At 30.4% G+C, this 17290-nt stretch overlaps 1 protein-coding gene across 1 annotated transcript in view; it reads left to right on the forward strand.

Annotated features, from left to right (window-relative positions):
* The window catches only part of LOC143909910 (midasin), a 21877-nt gene continuing 4587 nt past the window's right edge, over nucleotides 1-17290 (forward strand). Inside the window, exons 1-31 of the mRNA XM_077428173.1 lie at nucleotides 1-167; nucleotides 285-535; nucleotides 613-834; nucleotides 919-1250; nucleotides 2004-2206; nucleotides 2281-2444; nucleotides 2527-4124; nucleotides 4206-4371; nucleotides 4454-6767; nucleotides 6971-7843; nucleotides 7929-8057; nucleotides 8159-8315; nucleotides 8391-8605; nucleotides 8683-8882; nucleotides 8962-9143; nucleotides 9218-10958; nucleotides 11036-11268; nucleotides 11344-11473; nucleotides 11548-12316; nucleotides 12408-12937; nucleotides 13043-13219; nucleotides 13336-13775; nucleotides 13857-14017; nucleotides 14092-14318; nucleotides 14395-14633; nucleotides 14705-14922; nucleotides 15002-15166; nucleotides 15257-15478; nucleotides 15557-15774; nucleotides 15852-16014; nucleotides 16091-17214. Of these exons, the coding sequence (XP_077284299.1) occupies nucleotides 81-167; nucleotides 285-535; nucleotides 613-834; nucleotides 919-1250; nucleotides 2004-2206; nucleotides 2281-2444; nucleotides 2527-4124; nucleotides 4206-4371; nucleotides 4454-6767; nucleotides 6971-7843; nucleotides 7929-8057; nucleotides 8159-8315; nucleotides 8391-8605; nucleotides 8683-8882; nucleotides 8962-9143; nucleotides 9218-10958; nucleotides 11036-11268; nucleotides 11344-11473; nucleotides 11548-12316; nucleotides 12408-12937; nucleotides 13043-13219; nucleotides 13336-13775; nucleotides 13857-14017; nucleotides 14092-14318; nucleotides 14395-14633; nucleotides 14705-14922; nucleotides 15002-15166; nucleotides 15257-15478; nucleotides 15557-15774; nucleotides 15852-16014; nucleotides 16091-17214 (13850 nt within the window). The 5' untranslated portion in view covers nucleotides 1-80. The remainder of the gene's footprint in view (nucleotides 168-284; nucleotides 536-612; nucleotides 835-918; nucleotides 1251-2003; nucleotides 2207-2280; nucleotides 2445-2526; nucleotides 4125-4205; nucleotides 4372-4453; nucleotides 6768-6970; nucleotides 7844-7928; nucleotides 8058-8158; nucleotides 8316-8390; nucleotides 8606-8682; nucleotides 8883-8961; nucleotides 9144-9217; nucleotides 10959-11035; nucleotides 11269-11343; nucleotides 11474-11547; nucleotides 12317-12407; nucleotides 12938-13042; nucleotides 13220-13335; nucleotides 13776-13856; nucleotides 14018-14091; nucleotides 14319-14394; nucleotides 14634-14704; nucleotides 14923-15001; nucleotides 15167-15256; nucleotides 15479-15556; nucleotides 15775-15851; nucleotides 16015-16090; nucleotides 17215-17290) is intronic.

Raw genomic sequence — 17290 nt, forward strand, 5'->3', positions numbered from 1 at the left:
GCTGTCGGCTGTCAACGCATTTGTCAGATTGCACGTGTGATCTGTATGTGGTTTGGTTGGTTAGCACGTGGTGTCTAATCATGGAGGCGGGAGTTTCCCGCGTTGGAGCGCTTAGCCTTGCGCACCCTGAAGACCAACTCTTGAAGCATCTTCACCAGATATTATCGGTTAGACTTCTGTAGTTCTTGCAGTTTCACTGTATAATCCAAACAAAAATATAACCTATAACACACTCTTATTTGATGCATTCATCAAAATATTAATTGTATATTGAACTATTTCAGATTGCAATAAAATCTGATAAATACACTACAGATTATTTCATCAGTTTGTTGACGAAATTTTTATTGAATCGTCAATACAGTGTTGTTATAGCAAAATGTTTTCCAAGATTAGTGCTTCAAATTGTGTGCGAAAATATATCATTGGAAAATGAAAAGCAGTTCGATTCATCGAATAATGATATTGTAAAAGTTCACGTGGAGAATTGTTTATTATTAGGAAAATTAGTCCTTGTTCATCCAGATGTAATGCAGTAAGTTAATTTACTAATTTCTTTTTTATTTATTATTTTTAATGCAGTAGAACTCTCATATATTTCTAAAATTTCAGATTTAGTTTGCAATATTTTGATACACATCCATCTCCATTTGAGTCAGCCCCAACTAATTCCAAATCGACTAATTCAAATTATTTGGATAAATTTTCTAAAATAGAATTGGTCGAATGTTGTTTTAATTTTTTGAAAGCTGCACCCAATATATTTCGTATCAAATGGAATTGGTCTAAGTTCATCAAAATTTTTATTGATAATAGCGATGTTGATGTGCAATGGTGAGGAAATAAAATTGAATTAACTTAAATCTTTTTATTTTACGAGTTACGTTAATAGTTGAAGACATTTTCAATTTGTTTTAGGTTTACTTCTCAATGTTTGATAATTATTTTCGGAATGTCTGAATATCAATCAGAGCAGTTCAATACTCATAGAATTGGTAAATCTAAATCTGCAGTTGAACATTATTTTACAAATGAAAAATATGAACGTCACCAAATCCATGATGAATTTAATCAAGATAATACGGATACGGGAATTTTAGAAGAATTGCCAATTAAAAGTGATCATATAGTGAATGTATCTGGTGTGCTATTGCCGACTTACAATGTGTCGCACAAGCAAGACGGTGTTTTAGTTCTCGTGAAATCTACTATCGATAATTTAAGAAGTTTGGCACTCGCTGTTGTATCTGGTAATATTATAAATTTTTGTTAAATTTTGTTTTATTCAGAGCTGTGAGATCATTTAAAAATGAGTTCGAATTTTCGCATGATCATAAAACTTCATCTATTGTTACTACGTACATAGATAAAGTAAAAAACCCGACTCTGGTCAACTCTATTTTAAAAACGTCTTATTAAAAAAAATCTATATAACTAAGAACATTTTTAAGTATACATATATGTGTATATAATCTCAATTTCACCAACCAATGTGACATATATGTATAAATAGACTTATTTTTGAATTTCGAGATCTATGTATGTATTTGGTATGAACGATTCATCATTTTTACTGTAAATTTATGAAACCTTACACATTTGTTACTTTTACATTAAGTTATTAAAATAAAATATTAGAATTCAAAAAAGAAGTTGGAACTTTGAAGATTTTTATGACTCGGACTCCATAGCTCTGGTTTTATCGTTATACATATATATTCATACTTATGTACATATCTAGTCATTAAATTATATTTATTTTTTAAACTTAACAATCAAATTTTTTAATTATTATTTTTATATTCAATTTGTTTGTATTCAAGTGTTTCCGTAAAGCTAAATTTTACGGATGATATATAAAAAAGTTAAAAATTTGTTGTAATATAATTAAAAAATGGTATAATTTCACGCTTGAATGTGTTAATATTTAATTCATTTTATTTTACCGTGTTATCGTTCCAATATTAATTTAAATATGTATAAAATAATACATTCATTTATAGGAAAAGCGGCTTGTCTTGTGGGTCCTGTCGGAAGTGGAAAAACTGCACTTGTTGAACATCTAGCATATGTGACAGGGAGATATAAAAATCACTTTAAAAAAGTTCAACTCGGAGATCAAACTGATTCTAGGTCATTACTTGGTACATATCGTTGTACTGATATTCCCGGAGAATTCATTTGGCAACCTGGCATATTGACTCAGGTTTATTTTATATTATCAATGTTTTTGTATTTTAATTGATATGATAAATTTCTAACACTTGGAATTCGAAATAGGCTGTGCAACAAGGACACTGGCTTTTAATGGAAGATATTGATTGTGCTGCTACTGATATAGCATCAGTATTGAGCTCTTTATTAGAACGTAATGTATTGTCGGTTCCCGGATATAGGGATGCGCTACCAATCACCCCTGGATTTCAACTATTTTTCACCCAAAGGTTTTTTGTTTATTTAATTTATTTGTTTGTTACATAATTTTTGCACATTTGTTTGATTCAAGTGTTTGTATTTTTTTCGTAGAACTGTAAATACTGTGAGTGGCTATCATAAGCCTCACTCAAATTCTAGCGTTCTATTACAGAAACATTGGGCTCAAATTAATGTAGAGCCATTGTCTAGACTTGAATTGATAAACATCGTAGAACAACTTTTTCCAAAATTGAAAACTATTTCTACTAAAATGGTGGACGTTTTTATGTTATTTTCTGCTGGAAGTCATGGTTCTTCTCTTCAAAATTCAAGTTTTTGTAATAAAGTACAATCTCCTTTATTAACGGCATTCTCAATAGAGTTTTCCGATTTTTTGTCTTCAAAGGGTGGAAGACTTATTTCAACTAGAGATCTTATAAAATGGTGTTATAGAGCTACAATTGATTTTGATGTATCTAGCCAAGAATCGGCTCTTAAAGTTCTTCAAGATGCAATGGATATATTTACTTGTTCGTTACCAGAACAATCATCAAGAATATTATTGTCCAAAGCAATAGGAGCAATTTTAGGAATAATTGAATCGAAGTCGGATTATTATTGTACTTCATATAAGCCATTGATATCTATGAATGCCAATAGTTTTCATATAGGACGAGCTATTATTCCAAGGAAAGAAGTTCCAATTTCTGAAACTAATTTAAATGCAAAAAAGGTGACGTTTTCATTTACAAGACCTTCGACATGTCTTTTAGAGAGAATTGCAAGTTGTGTCAGTATGAAAGAACCAGTTTTACTTGTTGGAGAAACTGGAACGGGAAAAACATCATCTATTCAATATTTGGCCAAGGAGACTGGTCATAAATTGTTAGTCATAAATATGAATCAACAATCTGATTCAGCAGACTTATTGGGAGGTTATAAGCCAGTCGATGTAAAATATATAATATCACCCATAAGAAATGAATTTGAATATCTCTTTCGAAATTATTTTGATGATGCCAAAAATGCAAAATTTTTGGAATATATATCAGTGTGCTTTAATGCCGCTGATTGGAAAACTTTACTCACATTAATGAAACAAAGTCAAGCTGCTGCCATTAGAAGGTTGGAGAGTGATGATTTTGACATTTCTAAATCTAGGAAGAGAAAATTAGATGAAACAAAACCTTTTATTAATAAACGTGTCCTTAAAAATGAATGGCATAAATTTGGTCAAAAGTTGTCCAAACTGGAACTGCAAATTAAGTCTCAATCATCATTGGCTTTTTCCTTCATCGAAGGGTCTTTAGTAAAGGCATTGAAAGAAGGGTACTGGGTACTATTGGATGAAATAAATTTGGCTTCGGCAGAAACTCTTGAATGTTTATCAGGACTTTTAGAAAATCATAACAATTCTATTAGTTTGTTAGAGAGAGGTGACAATTTTTTTATCAAAAGAAATAAAGAATTCAAGTTATTTGCTTGCATGAATCCGGCTACTGATGTTGGAAAAAGAGATTTACCCGTTGGATTAAGAAATCGTTTCACTGAATTTTATGTTGATGAACTAACAGATAGAAATGATTTGTTGCTTCTAATCGGTGATTATTTAAAGGATTTATCACTTCCTCCATCAATCTATGAGTCTATTTACAAATTTTATATTACAATTGGAAAGGAAGCAAAACTCAACCTTATGGATGGAACAGGTTTGAATAATACATAACGCATCAATAGTGATAATATAATATGATTATTCTTGTTTTTTACTTATTTTTTTTTTATTTCAGGTCAATCTCCACATTATTCACTGCGAACTCTTTGTCGCGCTTTGTCTGCAGCTTTAAATGCTAATTGTGGTACAGTTAGCCGTTCTCTCTATGAAACTATGTGTCTCAGCTTTTTAACACAGTTGGATAGTAATTCTCACCCTATGGTTCAGTTTATGATTGCTGCGTAAGTATTAATAAAAATTTCGTCTCTTGTAAGTTAAATATTATTTCTGTATAGAATTCATGCTTTATCAACATCTTTTTAGGGCTGTTTTGGGAAAAAAGTCATTGAAAAGTGTTTTGCAACAACCTATACCTCAACCAAAGGGTACCAAACTTGAACAATTTTTATCTTTTGAGGGTTATTGGATTTGTAAAGGAACATTGGAATCAGTTATCCCAGATGACTATATATTAACATCTTCCGTCCGGAAAAATTTAAAAGATCTAGTAAGAATAATTTCCCTAGGCAAACTTCCTATTCTTCTTCAAGGAGATACTTCAGTTGGAAAAACTTCACTAATTACTTATTTAGCGAAAGCCTCTGGAAATCATTGTGTTCGAATAAACAACCATCAACACACTGATATTCAAGAATATGTCGGTTCCTATGCTACTGATTCTTCTGGAAAATTAATTTTCAGAGAAGGAGTTCTTGTGGAAGCTATGAGAAAGGGGTATTGGATAATTTTAGATGAGTTGAATTTAGCCCCTAGTGATGTATTGGAAGCGCTTAATAGAGTTTTGGATGACAATAAAGAATTGTTTATCCCTGAGACGCAACAGGTAGTAAAAGCAAATCCCAAATTTATGTTATTTGCGACACAAAATCCGCCTGGCTTGTATGGTGGACGAAATCTCCTATCTAGAGCATTCAGGAACCGATTTGTGGAGCTACACTTTGATGAAATACCAAGATCTGAATTGGAAGTTATACTTCATCAACGATGTCATATGCCTCTTTCTTACTGTAAAAAAGTTTTATCAGTTATGGCTGAACTTCAAGTAAGAAGAAGAGGTTCAGCAGCAGTACAGGGAAAGGAAGGCTTTATTACACTCAGAGATCTATTTAGATGGGGACAACGTTACAAGGTAGCATCAAATCATGATACTTTATTGGGTAAGTATTATGATTGGGATCAACATATTGCTGATGAAGGTTATCTTGTATTAGCCGGAAGAGTTCGTAATTTAGATGAAAGGCTGGTTATAAGAGAGGTTTTGCAAAAGCATATCAAAAGAGTTGTGGATCCAGAAAATTTATTCTCATTACATGAAAAGACATCATCTGTAACTAGAGACATATTGAAAGAAATTCTCGGTACCCAAAATGAATCTTTCAAAAATATAGTTTGGACTTTCAACATGAGAAGGTTAGCTGTTCTAGTATCAAAATCCTTTTATTTTAAAGAGCCTGTTTTGTTAGTTGGAGAAACAGGGTGTGGTAAAACAACAGTTTGTCAAATTTTGGCATCGTTGAGAAACAGTCATCTTATGTGTGTTAATTGTCATATGCATACAGAGAGTTCTGATTTTTTGGGCGGATTAAGACCTGTGAGACATCACGATGAAGATGGTCGACTTTTCGAGTGGGTTGATGGTCCTTTGATCGATGCCATGAAGTCTGGTCAAGTTTTTCTTGCTGATGAAATCTCTCTAGCTGATGATAGCGTTTTAGAACGTCTCAATTCACTATTAGAACCAGAAAGGCAAATACTGTTGTCTGAAAAGGGCTTGAATGCGGATGATAATTCTTCACATATTGTAGTTGCAATTGATGAATTTCGCTTTATTGGAACTATGAATCCTGGTGGTGATTATGGTAAAAAAGAACTATCACCAGCGTTGAGAAATAGATTCACTGAAATATGGTGTGATAGCACATCCTCCCGAGAGGATTTATATTGTGTATTACAAAAAAGTTTAAATGAAAACTTAATATCAAAAAATAGTAAAGATATTTGTAACTGTATACTAGATTTTGTAGAATGGCTTAATATATCAAAAAATGGCGAACGATTTTCATGCAGCATACGAGATCTATTATCGTGGGTGTATTTTATCAACGAAACAACAAGTGATGGCCGAATCGATCTTTGTGAAGCATATTTACATGGTGCAAGCTTAGTATTTTTGGATAGTTTCGGAACTAGTATACTAAGTCCAGATAATGTATCAGAATTAAAAGACATGAAATATGAAGCTGTCCAATTTTTAACCAATCAAATGATCGAATTAAATGAGCACAAAGTAAAAGATTATAAAAAGCTTTTATTAAACACTGGTGTTGAACTTGTAGCTCAAAAAAGCAATGAAAAGTTTGGTATTGAGCCCTTTTTTATTAGTTGCTCAGATAATTCATCTCAAGACAGCGTAGACATCGAATCCGATAGCGTTACTCAATTTAATTTCATGGCGCCCACTACCGGAATAAACACATTAAGATTATTAAGAGGCCTACAGTTAAGGAAAGCTTTACTATTAGAAGGAAGTCCCGGAGTTGGCAAAACGAGTCTTGTTACTGCATTAGCGAAAATATCCGGACATAAAGTGCTACGCATAAACTTGAGTGACCAAACGGTTAGTTTTTTAACAATTGTTTTATTTATTATTAAATAAAATCACTTTAAAAAGACTTGCTTTGTATGTATGTATGTGAAGAGTAAGTTTGTAACTGGCATAATGTAGTTTGCAAATTGATTGAATATTTAAATTTTTTAACATATTATATTACTTTAAATATTTTTCCTGAATTTAATGAAGTTTGTAATATCATATTTTAGGACATAAGTGATCTTTTTGGAGCTGACTTACCAACGGCTGATGGATCATTTACATGGCGAGAAGGAGCTTTTCTATCCGCATTGAAAAATGGGGATTGGATTCTGTTGGATGAACTAAATTTAGCACCACAACCGGTTTTAGAAGGATTGAATGCTTGTTTAGATCATAGAGGAGAAATATTTATTCCCGAGCTTAGTAAATCATTTTGTGTTAAACAAGAAACTAAAATTTTTGCTTGTCAAAATCCTCTACGACAGGGTGGAGCACGTAGAGGCTTACCAAAATCATTTTTAAATAGATTTACTCAAGTTTACATCGATACTTTATCACCAGAAGATCTTAATTTTATAATAAATTCACAATATCCATCAATTCCACAAGAAGTGTTAAGTAAGATGATTAAATTTAACGACAAAATACTAAAAGATACATCTGATTTGTTATGGGGGTATAAAGGTAGTCCATGGGAATTGAATTTACGAGATATTAAAAGGTGGTGTGATGGTATAATGAAGGATTACTCAAGTGTCCCAATATTCGAGAAAGATTTACTTCAAACACAGAAAGTATTTAAACCTGAGAAATTTGCTAAACTACTTTACGTTGATCGAATGAGAACACTGGAAGATAAAGAACACGTAAAGCAGATATATGACAGTTTCTTTTCTCCTGATTATCCAATGACTTATGAGTATCCTGCGATTTATATTACGAAACATCAAATTCATGTTGGGGATACTTCAATTAAAAGAAATATAAGTGGACTTAATACAGAATCGAATTCCGGACAAGAATTGTTAATTTTGAGACATCAAATACCTGCCTTAAAGGCATTAATTGAATGTATTCAAATGAATTGGCTTTCTATATTGGTATTTAAAATAGCATCTGTGTTTATAAAAAATACGATTAAATTATATTATAGTCTAAATTAACATTATCCTTTTTATATTATAGATTGGACCCACTGCTAGTGGTAAAACTAGTTGCGTTCAAGTTTTATCTCAAATAATTGGAAGAAATTTGAAAATTCTTCCTGTAACATCTGCAATGGACACAGCTGATATCCTTGGAGGATTCGAGCAGGTATGTTTTCTTACTAACAATAAAAAAAACATATATAAAGTAAAAATAAAATTGTATGAAGAAAAAAGGGTAGTGAAATAATTATACCAATTTGATTTTAGGCTGATTATAATAGACATCTAGAAGAAGTAGCCACAAACATTGAAAATATTATAATGCTTTCTTCACAAAAGCTTTTCTTAAACAACCAAAAAGAGCATGCCATTAATATATTGGAACAGTTGGAGTTATTTAAAGCCATCAGTCAAAAGACTTCTGGTATGTATTATAAATTTAATATAGTGTATTCACATAGCATTAAATATGTTTTAAATATGATACTTCTCAATTTAGGAGAAGAGCAAACAATGGAGGAAGAAACAAAAGCTTTTGTAGCTAAAAAAACTCAACTATGTAAAATATTGGATATGCTTGTTTTCGATACGGAAAATCAAGCTAAAATAATTGAAATGAAAGAAACATTGGAAAATCTTGGCAACCAGGTTTCAAAAGATCAAAGTATTAATGCTGGAGGAAAATTTGAATGGGTCGATTCATTGCTTGTTAAAGTTTGTATATTATTTTTTTTTGTTTTAATTGTATCGTTATTTATAATTACTCACTAACAAGATTTTGTGATTATCAGTGTTTAGTCGATGGAAGTTGGCTCCTCGTAGACAATGTCAATTTGTGTTCGTCAGCTATTTTGGATCGATTGAATTGTCTTTTGGAAACTGAAGGTGTACTTACTATTCCTGAAAGAGGTGAACAAATCAATGAAATTAAGCCACATAAAAATTTTAGAATGTTCTTTACGATGGATCCCAAAAATGGAGAAATTTCTAGGTTATACATTGTTTTATTTTTTTAATAATTTGTATGCATTATTGCTTCTTTTAATTAAAACGAGTATTGTTTATTACAGAGCTATGAGAAATCGAGGTGTTGAAATTTATATGTTGGGCAATGAAGATTTTACAAATGAATCAATTACTGATATCGTGCCATTCTTGGATTTAACGGCATTACTTCAATCTACAGGATTACCTTCTAAATATCATAATTTTTTTATAGACATGCACAAAACAATGCGCTCATTTATTCAAAGTATTTTACTTCTTATAATGGATTATATTAATTTATTTACATGATGTGTATATTAAACCCATCAAAATTTACAGCTTACGAGAAACCATCACAGTGCCATTTAATCCAAGCATCAATGTTGACCTGTCAACAATTACTAAGAGGTGAAGATCAAATTTCTGCAATCGTCAACAGCTTTTCGGATGTTTATATCAAACCTCGCTCAAGTTCAGATTTCTCTGGGATATCCCTTGCTGAAAATAAAATTGAAATGCTGAATGTGTTGCTTGCGAATGTAAAAGAATTCTCTTTGGATCACATGAAAGTTGCCAATTTCAATGAATTCTCAAAACATACTCTATCATGTAAATCACTATGTGAATCATCTTCTTTTGAGCGAATCAAACAAGATACATATTTCCTTAACAAGATTTTGTGCAAGAATGCAAGCGGGTTTGATGACAAAATAATTTTGAAACTAAGTCATCTATTTTATAATTTCTATCGCATCTCAAGCCACAATGATTTAATTTATCGATATGAGTTCGTGATTCACTTGATAAAATCTATGAAAAATACTATAAATGCAAAGCTTGCTGATTGGTGTTTGGAAATAAATATCAACTTATTTATAGCTATTTCTCAAAATGTTAAAAAACAATATATTGAATACCCATGGGACTTGACCCTTGTGGAAGAATTAACAAATTTGGATTCAAAATCGGAAACAAATTTAAACTTGAATCTGTACATTTACTTTTTGACTTTGACGTCACGAAATAGTGATGATAGACATGAAAATTACTTTAAAATAATTGATCAATCAAAAAATATCGCTAGTGGAAGCTATAATGATATATATGTTGGATCTACTTTGGTTAAATATTGTTTCCCCCTACTCCAAGAACTTGAGAAAACCATAAAGGAAACTTTGTTGCATCAAGGTACAAAAATCGACCACAACATATGGAATCTGTTGGTACTATTACTTAATTGGTTTAATAGATTCTTCAAAAGTTGTAATTTGCCATTATTCGACAAGTCTAAAGAAAATTCTAAACTAAAACGAATTATACGAAAAGATTCAATAGAAGATTTGATTTTACATTACAAGTGGTTATCAAAGTATTTAATCAAAGATTTAAGTTCTTTGTGTCCACTGAACTCCAAAATAATAAAGTTAATAACAGACATTGACAAGAGTTTGGCGACATCGAATTCACCATTCAAAGCTATACATAAACAATACAGTAAGCTTATAGGTCAGCCATCTCCTTACCCGAACGATCAAACATTTGCACTGTGTTCTCTGCGAAATGAGTTTATTAAAAACTCAGTGTCCAATAAAATTTTGGCACGTCAACATCAATACTATAATAATGCTAACCTCGAGAAACATAATTTGCACATTAGTCTGTTTTCAAATATTAGAGATTCGTTTGAATTTCCGGAGGAAATATTTTCTGAAAAGCTCCAAGCTTTTAATGATGAAACACCTCAAAATGAAGAAAACGTAATGGATGATGATTCTGTCATATCTACTGGCACAAAGTCATTTATTTGCAATGCCCAGTTGTGGCCAGCTAAAGATTTCTTAGTACAAAAAGTTGCTAACTTATATCACATAAAATTATTGAATGAATTCTTGGAAATTTATACATCATCACAGTCATTGAAAAGTGAGGGGGCTGTTTCTAAGATTTCTACATCAAATAATGACTTGATGAACTACTTCTCATCAGTAATAAAGGGGTTGGAATATTTTCCCCTTAAATTATATTCTGTATTTTCAAATTCAAGTACCGATCTTAGCACATGTGATGAAAATGGTTTGAGGTGAGTTTTCAAGATTTGAATTTTTTTATATATATACATATATAATGGAGAATGATTAAAGTATACATTTTTTCTAGTTTATACAAACATTCTTCAGAGATTTGGGATGTAATGACGCGTTATAAAGAAAATTCTCCTACTTCGCACGTTAACTATTGGCTCAATCAAACACATCAAATCGTAGATGTTTATGATAATTCGAATGAAGATGAATACAACAATTATGAACTTCTTCCGATGAGTTTTCCTCACATGACCTATTTTACAATGAAATTCATTGTTGATAGTGAGTTTTGTAATCTTAAAAAAGGTGGGAATTTTTGCACACGATAAATTTTATGAAAATTTTTTCCATGGATTTTATTATATTTTTTATTTATTTCAGATGATATTGATATTAAAGGCTTGTCTGCTCCATTAGTAGGATGGCAAGGACAATCAAAGGAGCTAAACATATTTCATAATTTGTTATGGAAAAATTTGTGCATTTTAACATCTAAAAATTTCCAACATTTGTGAGTTTTTAATTTTTGTTTAAAATAGAAATTTACTCAAATGTAATTAATTTTAATGAAATGATTTTTTTAAGGTATCTCGATGCTAAAGTTATTCTATTAAATTATGAAAGAATGGCACTTTGTTTAGAAAACGCTTCAATTAATAGTGAAAGGAAAGAAAGTAAAGGTGATGACGTTATTGTGACAAACAATGGCGATATACGTCTAATTGTTGAAAATTGTATTAAAACTATTGATACTGAATTTGATGTACCAAACAAGTATTTCACTAATGAAATGATTAGTTTCAAAAACATATTTAATAAGTGTCTAGATGAAAGTCTTTCATTATTTTTACAACTCGAAGAGAAGATTGAAAACTGCAACCTAAATTCAGATGTGCATGAAGATGATGTTACCATTTTACTTTTAACCGGGCGACTGTGGACACTTTTTGGCTTTTGTAATTTAATGCTACTTACTGAAATCGGTGCAGTGGATGAAATCAAAAAAGATCAATTGAAATTAAATTACTTGAAAGAAGATTCTAAAACAGTTGAATTTTTACTTGACGGTAGTTTGTTACATAATATATTACAAGGAAAGATTCCCATTGTGGAAAACGATACGAAAGCTATTATCTCTCATGTTGATAGTGATGATATGGTTCCTTCGAACGTCAATATTTCAGGACAGACATACGAAATAAATAAGATATCGTTACATAACAAGTTATTAAAATGTTACCCACATATGTCTTACTTACTTGAGTCTAAAACTACAATTGATGACAATATTAAAAATTCAATCAAAGGAAATAGTTATAGGCCACCAGAGCCAACATACAGTGAACTAGTTAAGGTGAGATCACATAGTATTTTACACTATATCAAAAATTAATAATAATGTTTTATGTTGAAGTATCAAAATTATAAAAACGATCTATTTTCAGGAGTATGATTATTTTATGAGTTCTCTGGGGAGTTTTGAAAACATATTATCTCATTATAATAAAATGAAAGAAGCATGTTCAATTTTAAACAACATATTGACAAAAGATCAATTTAAATCTAATATAAAGAAAGATGTCAATTTTGCTAACGATATTATCAAAGCATATTCAATTTGGAATTATTCTGTTAAAAATTTCTATAAAAAAATATCAGATAAATTTTCGCAAATTTTTCCCGATTTAGTAATTCCATTTTTAAATGGCGTGACACAGTTGTGCTATGGTTTTGATATATTGAAAAATTGTGTAAAGAAACAACTTACTCAATTAAAATACAAACAAGATAATCATCTATTTTTGAGAAGTGAGGTGGAAAATTTAATCAGATTTCCAATTATAAATGAAAAATGTCAAAATGCTTTACAACTAGTCGACACTTTTTCTTCGAAAAGATTTATCGATTTATTAAATGAACCTATGAATTCTGGAAATGCTTCTAATACTGAACTATTTAAAAGCGAATGTTATAGGTAAAGATACAAAATTACGTTTTTGTGTCCGTAATACAAATATACGCATATGTTACATGGTATATGCAATCTAGAAAAATGGCTGATAATTTTATTTTCTTATAGGCTTTTGAAAGTGAATTATCAAGAATTGTACTCTAAATTCATATCTAATGGATCCATAGAGAATATCGTCTGGGATTGTTTTATTTCAGTTCTTAGTGAATTTGTCACAACATGGCAAAAGCAGTGCGACGCTTTAGAGAAAAAGAAACAAGATGATGATTCTATTTATGTCACGAAGTAAGTACATAACTTAAATTTATCTTCAGACAAAGAATAACATGTAAATTTATATTACGTATTTTAACATTTAAAAATTTAGTTTAATTTCAATTTAAAACCTTATTGCTATCCAGAGTCAAATGTGATGAACCTTCAGAAGAAGACCAAATAGAAGAGGAAGTAAAAGAAATGTTTCCCTCTTATACGGATTCAGATTTCAATGACTTCAAAGCATTTTCATTACAACCAAAGCCTAATAAACTACCTCAATTGAATAATAAGATTAACGAAGATGTAACATTGTTGATAACACCAAAGGATATCAATTTCATCGTACATGTCCATTCAAATTTGATGAAAGAGTATACGTGGACGGAATGGTTGCCTGTTTTAAAAAGTCAAACATTGATTTGTGATTATTTAACTCCACTTTTGAATAGGTATAAGATTACTGCAAATTTATTGGACAATGTATGCTATGGTTTAAACGAGTCTTTTGATTCCAAAGTATTACCTAGCTTACTTGTATTAGTTGCACAATCTAGGAGTTTTATCGACGGTGAAGATTATTTAAGTATGTCGCTACTATGCATGATGATTTTAATGTAAATACGAAAATCTATATAATAAGAATATTTCCAATAATTTATTTCAGAAATTAATTCAAAACTTATCAATGTGGATAATAGAAAACCAAATTTTTATCAAAACGCTTGGGTTAGTGAAACAAGGAAATGTTTGCCTATATTAGAAATGGTTAAAGAGAGAACAAATAAATTACTGCAGGAATGGCCTGATTTTCCAACATTGAATGATGTAAGTTTCTTTTAGTTAATTTGGTTCACAGTAAAAGATAAAATCATTCTTAATTTTACTCTCTATTTTTTCAGATAATGACGGTTAATAACAGAATTCTAGATTTTCCCGTTACTAGTCCAATTGCAAGATTTTTAACAGGTCTTGAACTGTTGAGGGATAAAATTGAGGATTGGAATAAAAATGCCACAAAAACTAATACTATGAATGATTTAGCTTTGGTAGTTGCTCAACAAATTGTAACATGGAGAAAATTAGAACTCGCTGGTTGGAAGGACAGTTTAAACAATTCTTTTGAAAGGTAACTATCATTTGAATGAATTTTATTTATAAAAATATATAACTTGGATTTTCAATATCTCGTTTGAATGTTTCAGATTACAGTCAGAAGCAAATAAATGGTGGTTTCACATATTTACTTTAGTTGACTGTTACATATTACAAAAACCCATTTCTGCAAATGATGCTAATCATGCAATATTACTTGCACCACAATTTATAGAGGCCATGCAAAGTTTTATGGAGAAATCTCCCTTGGTGGAATATAATAAAAGGCTTGATATTATATATGTTATGCATTGTCATGCTACACATCTTACTCCTACTCCTCGAAGAGGTAAAAAATCAAAACTTTTAAATATAAAATAGTTTTTACTCTTAATTTATGAATAAAAATATTTTTTTTAGATGATGTCATATCTATATTGTGGAATATCTATAAATACTATTCACAGTTTTCGAATCAAATTATTCAAAAAATTAAGGAAAAGCGTGTTCCAATTGAAAAGAAATTACGTGATTTTGTAAAAATATGCACTTGGGAAAGAGATTTGAGCTATTGGGCTGTTAAAGATATAGTAGATAAAGCTCATAAAACACTCCATAAACATATAAAAGAGTTTGAGGTAATCATTTTGAATTATGGTTTGTGTGAGTATTGTTTTTAATTTAATTAACAAATTTGTATAAATGTGAAAATTTTAGGGAATATTGCAAAACATGTCTAGCAGTTTTTTCTCAATTGACAAAAGCACTGAGCAAATAAATGAATCTCAAGGATTGTGGGATCGTCCTAAAAGGTCTTCAATTGCTCCAAGTCACTTTTCAATCGACGTTAATCTTTATGTGATATCTTCTAGGATGTATAAGGTACATTGCTTGCTATTTTATCAACAAAATAACTATATTATCTACTTTTTTCACAATTTCATTTAATTAATAAAAATTAATTCATTTTAGAAAATTTTCAACGTAATGGATGATGATTTTGACCATGATACAAACACTCATATAGATTTATCTTGTGGTGTCTTGTTACCCAAAATAGAATCATTGACGCTAAAAGCTAAAACTATTTGCAAAAATATTCTTACTAAATCAACATATCTAGAAATGATCAGCTCTTTAGATCACTTTGTAACTCAGATCATTGAAACAAGTCAATATTTGAAGCTGAAAGAGGTAAATTGTAAATTTACTTATTGTAAACGTTTTAAATGTAGACCTGATATTATTTATATATATTTACTGTGCTTATAGGTTACACCTAGCCTTCCCAAAGAAAAACAAAAAAAACAAGCAAAAGAATTTCTTCAGCAAAAAAGGAAAGCTCTTTCAGATTTATTTCAAACTTTAACTCATATTGGTATATCATATAAGACCGGCTTAATGGAAAATACAACTAGAAAAGGAGACATATTTAATTTTTTGCTTCCACCAGTAGACATAGAATCTGCACTGTCTTATTTGAAACACAAGTTAGTTATAAATATATACATACATACATTTTTTGTTTCTTTCAAATCACAAAGTAATTGAAACATTTCGATTTCAGGCGATGTGACACATTGTTAATTTCTCAATGGAAAGGTTGTGATTCATATTTTCAACGGTGTATAGCACGAATGAGAGGATTAAATGCAGTTCTCTTAAAGCCATCACCTGATGTTGGAATGCCTAATATAGAGAGGTTTAAAGGATTCACCACACATTTAACAGTATGACAGTTATTACAATTACATATAACACTGCATTAAAAAACTCGTTATTTATTTTAATTCATTTATTTTATAGATAATAACCCACAATCAAAAGTCGAAGCTAATTAAATATTCTAAAATACTGTGCTACTTTAGACAAAAGGTTACACATATAACAGAATTGTGCGAATCTGATAATCTCACTACGGATCAATCATCACTTACCTCACAGTGGCATGAATTAAAACAGACTTTTAATACTATCATTATGACCGCTGAACAATTTAATCTCGTTTTACAAGCAATTCCACAAAAATCTGACGATGATACTAATGACATTGCTTTTGACGATGTACTACTTAACAACACGTTTATGAAGTGTGACACTTCATGGAATACTTTGGTTGATAGCATCGGCCATATACTAGCCCTTGCAAATAAACAGAGAGATTTATTAAATGGTTTGGTACGCACATTGCCTGCAACTTTCAAGTATAGTAAAAAAATTGAATATGGCAAGTGTGATAATTTCACCCAGCCGCAGATTGATATTATAAATAAATCAATAGTAACAATTAAAGATATCAGAAATAGCATAAATGATATTGTGTCAAAGTTTGATGTTGTGAACGTTTCAAACACTGACAAATTTGATTTAAAAAATCCCATTGTTGATTCTCTCGTTGTTCTGAACGAACTTTTAGAAAAAAAATTAAATGTACTTCAACCTTCAAAAGATTCCGATTTGAATGATGAAAATATGCAGCTGGTTTATAAGAACTCTGCTGAAGAATTTATGTCCAAAGTGGAGAATGTTGTCAATTTTATTTTAATTGTAATTCAGGAGAACTACAAAAGAAATTCGACAGTGAATAAATGTGTCACTAAAGATCCTGATAATTTTGTCGACATTAAAAACTGTGACGATTTTCCAAAATTCTTTCTTAGGGGAGAACTTGAGGATATTACTAATAATATATCTAATCTTCAATTACATAAACTGTGTAATAAGCTGGATTTACTATTGTTGAAATTCAACGATGTTGTAGAAGAAGATGTTGGAAAATGTAAAAAACAACTATTAAGGTGTATTCCTTTGTTAGAACAGATATGTCTCTTTACACAGTACTACATAACACAGCAAGTTGCTGTTCATAGAGTATCTTGCAAGATGTTATTCGTGATTTTGAACACATTCATAGAACTTACTTCGAAAGGGTTGGTGGAAGATCATTTCATACACATGTACACATGTGCAACATAATTTTTTAATACTTTGTTTAATGTTTTCAAT

Source organism: Arctopsyche grandis, chromosome 3, assembly GCF_051622035.1.
Source record: "Arctopsyche grandis isolate Sample6627 chromosome 3, ASM5162203v2, whole genome shotgun sequence".
Taxonomy (NCBI): Eukaryota; Metazoa; Arthropoda; class Insecta; order Trichoptera; family Hydropsychidae; genus Arctopsyche; species Arctopsyche grandis.